Source organism: Lissotriton helveticus, chromosome 5_1 (assembly GCF_964261635.1).
Source record: "Lissotriton helveticus chromosome 5_1, aLisHel1.1, whole genome shotgun sequence".
NCBI classification, from domain to species: domain Eukaryota; kingdom Metazoa; phylum Chordata; class Amphibia; order Caudata; family Salamandridae; genus Lissotriton; species Lissotriton helveticus.
The window spans coordinates 1,188,493,177-1,188,505,428 of record NC_136065.1 but is presented as its reverse complement, the minus strand read 5'-3'; the positions used below and the strand labels follow the sequence as shown (position 1 = coordinate 1,188,505,428).

The window sequence follows — 12,252 nt, the reverse complement described above, 5'->3', positions numbered from 1 at the left end:
TCACATTGAGAAAGGGGATTGGTCCTTGCTAGGGTGGTTCTGGGGACTGATCGCTGCCTGGGGATGGAAAACGCTAATCTTCATTGGGATGATCTTAACACTTCTGTTTATGTTCTGCCTATGTGTCCAGTGCGCTCCTGCACTCTGTGGCCTCTGTGCTACTTAATGTGTACGGAAGCCTGCGTCAAGGGACGAACTAAGCAACAGGATGATGTTACAGCAGCATCTCCACGAATTCCTTCATACAGATTTGGACTCGGATTAACATGAGTTATTGCCTTACATAAGGGCAAAAGGAGGGTCTGTGGTTCTGAAAATCTGGACCCTATTGTTATCCCAATATCGAGGTCCAATACCCGTGTCACAAAATATCAACGTACCATGACGAATTTAGTGTCCGTGAACCGATAATGATTAGGACATCATTCCTATGTATTTGCGTGACAATCGAGGGTAGCCAACACCCCTAAATCGTAGTTTCCGTCCCAATCCCTTAGACTCCATTTTGTGAACGGCATCCATCTTACGTCTTGCCCTCATGTTAAGTCAATTAAAGGTCGAGCTTGATCCAAAAGGACACGTCCACCTTCCCTGACTTCCCCCTGACCTGTCCAAACTGACTCCATTGCCTTAAGCCAAACCTGTCTGGGCGGCTCCCCGCCCAGTGGCCGAATACGATACTATCGACACATAACATTCCACAAACCATTCACCCCATACAGAACATGCTTTCTACAAACATGCACCTGCCCATACTTCTTCTTTATGGCCAGTTTTATGACTGGGTGGTACCTGCCTTTATGGTGTTTCATCGATATCTGATGGGAGTCCCGGATCTTGCTGGGTAATCTGTCACGAACTGGACATCTTAAAATGTGGGTTTGCTTACGTGACGCCGCACTTTGTATTATTACAGAAATATGTTTACAGCCATATCATAAACTCAAGAATTCTTGCTTGAAGCCATTATTTCTGTATAAAAGGAGAAGACTGGTTCTGTAAAAACGAACACGTACAGTCTCCTGAGAATACATGACCCGTGTTTGTCATGGTTCTAGGACACGTGTTACTTGGTAGCTACCAATAAAACTTGATCTCTGACTGCGACTAGAAGACTCATTGTTTCTGTGGTCCGGAACAAGGGAAAACTCAGAGGTCATCGGGTGTTATCCCCTGGCACCACCGGGTTCCTAAAAACCCGGCACCTCACTGTGGCTGGAGCTAAAACCTACTCTATGTATGTTTAAAAAAATGAGAACAGAAAAAAAGGTAGACAACTTCACTGTCAGTGCAGATGTAAAAAGGAAATTAAAATATTACTATTTGGTAATTTTCTACAGCAGTGAATCGGAGACCTAGCATCCTTAACTCAAAAATGAAATGTATCTACGAATGGTTTTCTTATGCGAAAAGAAAATGTAATTTGCCATAATGTTGATAAATACCCGGGGAAAGGTGAAGAGATGTATAAGAGGTAAACAGGAGCAACTAGGAGGGAGATTAGACATTTCGTTTGATAAATGTATTATTCTTCTTTCGGATTTCAACTAAAAATATTACAAGTCACTGAATCAATATCTAGTCAAAAGATGGTTGGGGAGAGCCGCATGTGGCCCTCATATCTCTGTCCGGAATCGCAGCGTGCTCCCTGCCATTTTTCTCTCATAATCTTCATCAAACGTCTCATTCTGGGCAACTGTGAACATGTTCTTCCAGTCTCCGGCAACCCCTGTGTGGAAAGACAGAGTCAATGGACCATACAATGTTACTTAATAAGCCCTGTTCCAAAGGCTTTTGCAGTATTTTTGCAGTGCTCTAAAACAGGGCAGGACTGGGACAGAAAATAGGCTCAGGCACCAAAATAAAAGTGACATCTATTAGAGAATCAGATAGGTAAAAGAATGGCCCACATTTACATTTCAGGGCAGTTCAGGATTTATACAGATGGGTTGCATAGGTCTGTTGCTAGGTATGGGAGAGTGCATGCATTTGACCTTGCAGCAGGCAATGTTTGTGGTAATATCAGGGAAATCAACAGCAAACACCAGTCCACTGGAGCATAAACCAGGCTCACAAACAGCAAAGAAAACTAAACTGTCTGCACTCTAACTCATTAGATCAGCCCTTAAGGCACTGCCGGATCATTTTATAGGCCAGTCCAATCATCCTCTAAGAGTGACTATAAACTCGCAATAAGTGTTGTGGTGGTGTAGATTCACTCCATAAGCAGAAGCAGTTCTCTACCTAAACATGGGATACCTAGAGAACCTTTTATATTATGAAAGTAAATTCCCACAAGCCTTCTGTAACACAGCCCACGCCTACTTTCCCTTTTGTTTGTATGCATTGCATCCATCTTATGCACCAGTACATCACACATATGGTCTTAGTGGTGCATGAATGCCAGGTATGCGTTCAATTAAGTTATTTGACAGAGCTTCCTTATGTACTTAGTGACAGGAGAGGCAATTAAGTCATACTCATAAGTTATTCTAGGACAATGGGGATTCACTAGAATAACCACTTTTTGGCCATTCTTCTGGGTAGGCTACCAGAATTACCTGATGTAAATATTGCATAGTAAATATCTTTTGCAGAAATATAATCATATTGAGTTTAGATTTTCTAATATTATCTATCTCCAATGGGGCTATATTTTTGTAAACGATATTTAGGACACAATTTTACATCATTAAATAATATTGACAATGATATTCTGACATATAACCTCTTTCTGTGTTCCAGATAATTCAAATAAAAGGAGTTATGGGCTGAATTGGGAAATACTAGGTTTCTGAGAAATCACAAATCCCATTTTTGTCATAGACTTATCAACTGCTAGAAACAGGTGGAATGGGCAGGAATGAGCAAAAACAGATTAGAACAAGCTTGGAAACACTTGTTGTTATTCAGCATTTCGGTCAGAATGGCCCGGTATGGCCATATCCCAGGATTACTGATAACCGTGGACCCGTACATCTGGGTGCAAATATACCAATGCAAGGCTTTAGCAAAACTAATATTTGGGCCCTAAAAGATCTCTGCCATTTGGGTAGTAATGACTTAACTGGCAGGCAATAGAAGCCTAAATTACTCTTTTCATGAGGATTCATTTTCCGATAGTTTAGTAGCACCAAGGAAAAAGAATCATAGCCACAGAGACTAGAAAGTCAAACGGAAGAAGTCTATTTTGTGTACCATTTGTTCTCCATCTATTTTGTCCTGCTGCTTTGAGGTTAGGTTAGGCTTTGAATCGTCTTACCTTTTCTCATGAAAGGAGACACATTGTGGTCCAAGAGAAAGTCCGGTAAGGCTCTATAGTTTGCCATGGGGTTGCTCTTCATCTCTTGAAAGGATGTGTGGTGCAAAATCTTCTCCAGAACTTCATCTGAGACTTCACGCTCCAGGAAGTGCAGCACTTTCAGGACCTCACGTCTAGGATCCTGAGAAGCCGACATTGAAAATTTGTTATTCAGCAAAGCAGGATATAATATTACTGGGAGATTAATCACCAGAAATTATCTGGAGAAAAAAATCATGGTCGTTAGTAAATACAGTCATCCATTTTTAGGTGTAATCTGGGAAAATTGCATTCTATTTTGCTTGTTCTGATCCAGCATTTTTCCTATTCAGCTTAAGTCGAAAACAAAACAGACTACTGTTTTGATATGACATAATATCGAGGTACACTAAAATAATACACCACAGATTTCTATTTTTACGTGCATACATCATTTTTATCTCTTATTGCTCATTTAAAGTTTTCTATATGTACATTGTTTGCTAATTATTATAGTGCTTGTACAGTATTTAAAAAACACTTCTCCTAATGAAATCCACTAACGTAGCCAGATGTTTAATCCGTTGGCTGCTTCCGCTTTTTTGCGGCAGTTTTAAAAAACGGGCGCGGTCGCGTCGGCCATTTGCCAAAGGCAGCACCAGCGAGGTAGTACTGCAGTCGGCCAATGGCCGACGGCAGCAGCCTACGGGTTAATCTTAGTGAGATCACAACGACAAACAGTGTTATTTACACATAATTATGAATGGATGGCCCAGTCAACATAAGTTTGACACATGGTTCATAACATTTACACGGGCGATTGGCAGGGACATCTTAAGGATTTGGGGGCCCGGGCCAAACATATTTTGGAGGCCCCTGTTGGAAACATCTTAAATTTATGATCCAATTTTATCTCTTTTATGACCTCTTTGGCCAGGTCACTGACAGTGGCCAGGCACATTAGTCCAAATACTGAATGTGTTTACATCTAATATTCAGAGATAGTGACCTGTGTTTTCAATATTGTAGCACAGCAGCAGCTAATTTATATTACTGCAAATAATCTCTGCAACACCCATTTCTCATTTGTGAGGTTCTGTTTTGATCTATAAGAACCTTTTTTATGGATGTTGCATGGAACATGAAGACATTTCTCTGCAAAATGGTTGTCAGAGACTCTCACACATTACCCACATTAAAAATAAATTAAAGGAAAACAGTATTTAAAACTCACTTTTTAAAGAATTATTCAAGGTCATTAGGGCAAGACTCTGCAGAATAGTTGGCTTTGTAAGAGAGACCTCTCAAAGGCAGTTGACCTGGGCCAGAGCCCACTTTGTCTTAGCAAAAAAAAGGCGGACTATAGGGGGGCTTACTAAAGAGGTCCAGGCTCCGTGCCCGCCTGAGTCATGCTCTACCAAAAGAAGTTGGGGCTGTTCCTCTGTGATCGATGCCACCTACCAGCTGATTAGTGGTGGTGAGATAGGAGAGGGGTAAAGGAGGTAGTGGGATGGGGGGATTCCGCTTGGGTGGAACTAAGGTCCTCACACACCCAGCAAGCTAGGTGTCATGCTTCATCATATGGATGTATGACGGTACAATACGTACTTTTACAACGCGTACCGTTACCATGCAACTTTTACAGCGCAAGTCGTTACAACGACTTGCGTTGGGGGGCGCTGGATAGTAAATTTTTTTATTTACTATTCCAACTCCAGTCCCCGTGGATAGTAGGGAAGGAGTTTGATAGTAAATTAAATTATTTACTATCCTGGAGCGCCCCCCAGCGCAAGTCATTGTAACGACTTTCGTTGTAATAGTTGCGTGGTAACAGTACCGCGTTGTAAAAGATTCGTTGTAAAGGATGTTCACCCATCATATGGACCTGCTCCTCATTGAGCCGGCGCTGCAATGCTCAACGGGCACCCGTGAAGGGGCTCTTTGTCGGAGATCTTTTGTTCCTTTGCCGTATGATGAAGTGTGGGTGTGTGGCCCATGTGCGTGTAGATCATTAGTGGTGCAGTGAGTGCGTATTATTTAAGCATGACACCTAGCTTGCTGGGTGTGTGAGGACCCTAGTCCGCCCAAGCGGGATCACCCCATCCCACTACCTCCTTTACCCCTCTCCTATTTCACCACCACTAATCAGCTGGTAGGTGGCATTGATCACAGAGGAACAGCCCCAACTTCTTTTGGTAGACCAGAGCCCCCTTTGCCCATGCCTTAAAACAAACGTCTCTGGCGATTGGTGGGGAACAGCTGCAGCGGAAAAGGTGTAATGTACAGTACAGCCTTAGAAACATGTTTTTCTTTAGTGATGCTAATAGGAGGAATGTTATTACACACAATAAAGCAGCCTATCTGACGGTCAACTGTACAGTCAGCTGGTAATTGCCAATTCACCCAATGGGAACAACAAGTCCCACATTACAAAGTTTAAAGACAGACGATCAAAAGTTTCATTCACAAAGACACATCCACTAGCCAGCTTAATCATGTGTTTATATGCAGCCTCTTCTGCCCCTCCCAAACACAGACATATTCGTACAAAGGGAGTAAATGACCTGAATTATGCACGAAGATTGAATGGTGTTCCCCCATCCTTTTAGCTAATCTTTTGAAATTGGAAAACTGTGTCTCCTGTGAAATGAATGTTGCCCTCATATAAGGATCTAAGGATTCGTCAGAACTTGTACAACCCACTTGTACTGCAGGAAGTTGAAAATCAATATTCGCTGCTCGTGAAACAGTGTTAGGTCATGACAATGCAGATGAACTGCCATCCAGCAACGCTGGCAAGTCACCTTAATGGGTGGAGCTATCAGCTGGTACTGGCTTTTTAGCCAACAGCAACTTGGCATTCTGGGGGATTATAGTTTACTTGTAGGACCTTGCCTTTGAGGAATTTGGCTAAAAAGCAAGAAATAGATTAAAGTGTCGGTCTTCCTGCTAAATCTTTCCCCTTACCTCAAGAAGAAGTGGGAAGGGAAGCCTTGGAATAACATATTTACTACAACTTAAAAAATTACTAGCTGGGAAATTATCAGTAACCGTAAATTTAGTCCATTCTAGGCGTGGGTAACTGCTGCTCACTTTGTGCGCAAACCTCGACAACGATGTAAATGTGCAGCCAGGCATGCAGCTAGTCTTTTTGACACCCTATTTGCATGCAAGCGTACCTTGCTGGCATTCATAACCAAAATATTTATTGATCACAAAATGAGCTGAAAAGGAAGCACGCCACTACTCTAGTTCAGTAGTCTGAGAGAGTTTGGGCCTTGGTCATCAGTCGGCGCACTTGGTGTGTAGAACACACACAGCATCCATTTTAGGACATCCTCATTACTCACTCCTCATCCCTATTTTGTATCCATCGTTCCTTCTTTTCTTCCATTATCCCTGCTTTTTATCCCTGCTTCTCGTCAATACTTCTCATACATCATCCCTGCTTGTCAATCCAATCCAAATCAAATCTTTATTCAACACTTAAAAATGTCATAAAAGTTTACAATGATAAAATACGTTCATACATAGGACAAATCCAATAAAATGTCAAAATATTTTAAAACTGCATCTCAATAATATCTTAAAAAACAAAGCAATAGAAACTGGTGAATAAAGCTAAAAGGATCTGTTTCAAAAGTTTGCTGTTCACTACGGTTTCTTATTTTCAAGGCACCCTTAATAAAATTCAATATTTCAGTGCATATCTCGAAAGAGGATAGCCTTTGTAAAAATGTCATAGCGGGCAAATAATTTTTAAAACCAGCTTGGTGCAGTAAATGTTTTAGGAAAACAGATTCTGGGCTTAGATACAGGGGACAAAACAGGATAACGTGAAATGTGCATTGTTTGGATACATAATTCGAAAGACATGGTGGCAAATCGAGGTTCCAGGTATATTGAATGGGAAAGGCCAATATAAAATGTATAAGATTAAGTCTAAAAAGGGTTAAAAGCAAATTATTAAAAGGGATTTCAATCCAGCACAAGTATGGTTCAAGGCTTTTAACTGTCACAATGGGGATATAAGCTTTCACAGTCTTCATATTCCACATCTTACATAATCTTTTGTTGACATAAAAAATTCCTGAAAGCTCAACTTCACTGTGTCTTTTGCATGGCCGTTAGTTGATGATGATTCAGTGAACATTTCCTGGAGGTCTAAAGTATCAAAGCATGTTTTTAAATATGTCAGCCATGGTATCTTGGACATGTTTTGGAGATACAAACCATCAGATATACACTGTCTTATCAAACCTTCCCCATGATTTAGCCAGCATTTCAACCGAAGCAAAAGTGGCAACACTTTCATTTCATCCTCTGAAAATGAAAGGTCCACTTCTTCATGACAGAAATGTGCTACATTTTGTGGGACTGCCAGCAGCCTGTGTATGACACTGTTTTCAATACACCCATATTCCTGACCCATAAATAGCAGCTGAGATGCATTTTGTTTTAAATAAAGTAATCATCTCTAGCAATGGTTTTGTATCTTTGAAAAACGGAAAATGGATTCTATATTTCTTCCCATTTGTTGGGGGTTTATTTGAATATGTACCTTCCAGCTACAGTTAGAACCAAAAGTAATCCCCAGATAATTAAAAACTTTGGCCTTACTGGGCCTGGTCCCCCCATGCTACAAAATCTGAATTACATTTTTGACGGTCCACATGTCTTTGTATAGGATTTGGTCTGGTTTATTTTAAGACCCTGCCCCTCCATAAACTCAGTAAAATAACCAAGCAGTTTTTGAAAGCTTTCGGGTGTGTGGGCAAGCAGAACCGCATCATCAGCACATAGGAGTATGGGTAGAGAACGGTCACCTACCCTTGGTACATCTGCTGCAGCTCTTGATAGATGCTCTGCTATATCATTTATGTTAAACAAGAATAAAAATGGGGCGTAAAAGCAGCCTTGTTGTAAACCTCTATGAGATTCCATTAATTGGGTTAGTTCTCAATGGGGGCCAAAGAGCATCCCTACTTCTTACCATCATCCCTACTTCTCTTCCATTATCCCTGCTTCTCATCCCTACTTCTCTGCCATCATCCCTAATTCTCAGCCATGATCCCTACCTCTCACCCATCATTCTTACTTCCCATCCCTACTTCTTATCCATCACCCCTCCTTCTCATCCATAGTCCATACTTCCCATCAATCGTACCTCATCCCTACATCTCATCCATCATTCCTACCTCTCATCTCTATTTCCCATCTATCTTCCTTACTTTACATGCATCATCCATTATCCCATCTTCTCACCAATCATTCATGATCCCTACTTCTCATTCATCATCCCTACCTATCATACATCTTCCTTACTTCTCATCCATCATTCATACTTTTCATCCATCACTCATCATCCCAATCACTTATCCCTACCTTTCATGGATCATACATCATCCCTACGTGTCATCCCTACTTCTCGTACATCATCCTCCATCCCTACTTCTGAGTCCTCATCATCATCTGATGGTTTGGAAAAGAAAAGGGGCCTAGCTTGGGCCATATTTCAACACTTGGAGATCGGCATATAGGTCATGATAACATTTGTCTGGTTTCTGTTTGATATTGTAACAAAGAAAATGTTTAAATTCAACTCTTGGAGATTGTAATACAGTTTATCACAAACCCTTTTAGTTTCAGATTTATTTGTAACAAAGAAAATGTTTTCGTCTTAGGCTGTCTTTAGCTCCGAGAGCTGTGTTTTTTCTTTCCTTGCAGTTTGCAGATATTATGGGCTGGACTTCAGTTGTGTAGGAAACCAGGAAGAGCAAGGCCTGGACCGAGTTGTTATATATAAAACTGTAACCAGAAATCTTTTCCCAATGCCCTTTATAGCCTTCTCTCCAAGAGCAGATGTATGGCCCAGGTAGAGGGACCTTTGTCTTCCCCAAACCATTAGAGCTTTCCACAGAGGCCTGTGTAAACAGTAAGGGCCATATGTAGGAAGCCTAATTGCGCTCGCAAATGCTGAAATTCGCAGAATTTCAGCATTTGCGATCGCAATTAGGGCAGTGTGCTATGTAGCACACAAAAACCCACATGCAAAATAAGGACATGCTAAATTTGTGATTCCTTATTTTGCTATTGCATTTAAGGAATTGCAAATTGCGATTCCTTAAATGCAATGTAGGAAGCACCCAAGTTGTGCGAAAATTGGCTTAAGGAATCGCAAAATACCACCAACTTCTGGTTGGTGGTATTTTACAATTTCTTTGAAAAATGCACTTTTTGGCATTTTTCAAAGTGCCATGTGGGTCACATACATACCCTTAGGGCATGTATGTGGGCCACATGTGCACACATGTTATTTTCAGGGCTGCAAAAGTGTGTCCTATTGACACCCTTACAACCCTGAAATTGCATTCTCAATTTGAGATTCTCTAATTGAGAATCGCAAATTGAGAATGTCTTCCCATTCAGTCCTATAGGCCTTCTAGCCCATAGGAATGAATGAGAAGGTATTCCTTATTTGTGAATCTCAATTTGCGATTCGCAAATAAGGAATAAGTGAGATTCGCAAAAAAAATGTGCTAATCCTACCTACATTTCGTTTTGCGATTCTCTAATTGCGATTCCCTACAAATCGCAATTTGAGAATCGCAAAACGAAAATTACCTACATATGCCCCAAAATCACTTACTTAAGTACAATGAAAAGCTTTACAACTTTGGATTCACTGGAAGCAAAGACCATTTGTGTTTCACCTCCTCTGTCCTCAACAGACATGTGCAATGAGAAGGTAGTTTTTTTCCACAGCTAGACCAATAGAATGCAGCCCTCTCTTAAGTCTGAGTTGCACAACATTGAAAGTGTGATGGTATGACTGAGGGACGGGGAGCCCGTCATTGCTGCCAGCACTTTGCACTTTCTTGGGGGGACCACAGTCCCCACCAGGCATCGCGGCATGTGCCGCCCACGTCTTTCCTTTGCGCTAGGAGGCGCTCAAAAACTGCTCGGAGCTCCCGCGGTGCGGGACATTTGCGGCGTGCCAGGGCAGCACCCAGGCAAATCCGGGCCAGGGGCTGGCCCGTCTGGCCCCCGTCAGCGAAGGGCAGAGTCTGGGCTGGGCCACCCCTCTTTCGTCCATCCTATAACCACCATGGGTAAGCTTAAACAACCCTGCAGTTATGATCTGGGCAATTCCAAAGCTAAACTTCCCCAGAATTCTGCCTTTATGATTTCACACCTAACTACAGCTGTAGGAGCATTAAAACAAGAAAGCCAATTAGCGTAGGAACAGTTGGGACTGAGGGCTGAACATTTAGTGTTGAGTTTACCACCAGCTGATCCTTCTATGATCATAACCCCATGTGAGGCTCACCGAACACCACCAACCGGGTTGTCTTGGCACAGGGTTCGCAGGATTCTCTACGGGGGTCCCAGACAGTAGAGCGAGAAAATCTGGCCATGGCTGCTTCACCTCCACCGTATTTGATTGTGGCCTCAGTAAAAAAGGAAGGGAAGCAGAGAGGCACAAAATCCAACTCTGTGCCGGCCGAACCCCTTCTGTGCCGTGACTGGGGATGGAGCTCAGAGCCACTATTCTCTACACTTATTGAGGATATCTCCAAACTTTTTAAAACAACAGTAGAAGGGTTGGTGGGGAAAATTACACAAATAGAGACTCTATTGAGGGAGATGATCATGTGATCATTAACACGCCTGATGCACCTTCTTTGCTAAATATGGCCTCAAGCAGTAAGGGGGGGGAGAAGACGAGACCCAAAGGTCAGAGCACCCTACAAATCAACGTAGGTATCCAACGAAAAGCTAAGCCGAGTAACATTTTAGGTGTAAGCGCGGCTGATAAGAATGGCAAGTACATGGGAGAACGTATCTCCCCAGATAATCAACTCCTTGCTGGTTAGAACAAGATAACCACAATCAGTAGTGTAAATGGGATTGTAAATAGCTGCAGCCTACATTTGCCCCCTGAAGCCACCCCCCTGGTAGCAGTATTAACAGGAGTACCCCCGCTCAAAGACAAAGTTACTGAATCAACTGAGGAGCTTATACTCAAAACTAAAGTCTGATGTAAACAACTGTCCGGTAATGGGGCCTTAGCGTCCGCTCATATTATCATGACTAGACGGATGGGTCTGGTAGAAGGCCAAAACAAGAAGAGGGCGATTGTATTATCATCAATTTTGACCATATCGGTATAGCAGGGAAGCTGTTTTAGGGAGGTCCAAACCAGGGCCATGGGGGTATTAAGGCTTTGCCGCTTGGCTTTTGTTACCCACTACTAGTGGGCCCTCAGGGTCATAGCCTGAACAAATTGGGGAGCTTTGCACCGGAACCAGTAAGGGCCCGACCGATGCATACATCAAGAACCAGGGATGGCCGCCCTCTCCTGCCCAATCTGCCTATTGCTCATATTCCACCCCCTAATATAAGAGATTTAATTCGGAAGGATGTAGAGGAGATCAATCTATTGTCCACAAACAGATTCCTCCCTCTGAGCCAGCTGGACAAAAATGACTCACTGGCGTCCCCCCCCTGCCCCCACCCCCCACAGCCAAATCATAGGTCGGTTGATCCACGTTTTGCCATTTACCATTCGATTTATAGGAAAGGCGAGGGAGATAAATCACACCAAAGGGTTCTTAGTTGGAATATAGCTGACCTGAGAAACAAAATAAATGACCCTAGGTGGTCTGATAACCTGAGGGAGTATGATGTAGTGGGCTTACAAGAAACTTGGAATGGGGATAACAACTTTTGGCTGGACGGGTGTAAGAGCAGCTGAGAACCTGCATGGCCTGCCCCGGCTGGTAGAGCTATGGGGGGATTAATAACTCTTATTTCTATTAAACTGCTAGGAACACATTCTATTATAGATTCTGGTGCCTATAACTGTTTAGCAATAGAAATAATGCCTGCCCGTGTGCCGAAATTATGAATTGTTAATTTTTCCAACTCCCCTGAAAGTTTCATGAATGAACATTTATGTAATTTAAAAC

General features: G+C 42.4%; 1 protein-coding gene across 1 annotated transcript in view; it reads right to left on the bottom strand.

Moving 5' to 3' along the window:
• Positions 1-1,500: 1,500 nt before the first annotated feature.
• LOC144753534 (sulfotransferase 1 family member D1-like) overlaps positions 1,501-12,252 on the bottom strand; it is a 51,394-nt gene continuing 40,642 nt past the window's right edge. The window contains exons 6-7 of the mRNA XM_078641189.1: positions 3,263-3,443; positions 1,501-1,729 (exon numbers count right to left, since the gene is read on the bottom strand). Coding sequence (XP_078497315.1) covers positions 1,617-1,729; positions 3,263-3,443 — 294 coding nt within the window. The 3' untranslated portion in view covers positions 1,501-1,616. The remainder of the gene's footprint in view (positions 1,730-3,262; positions 3,444-12,252) is intronic.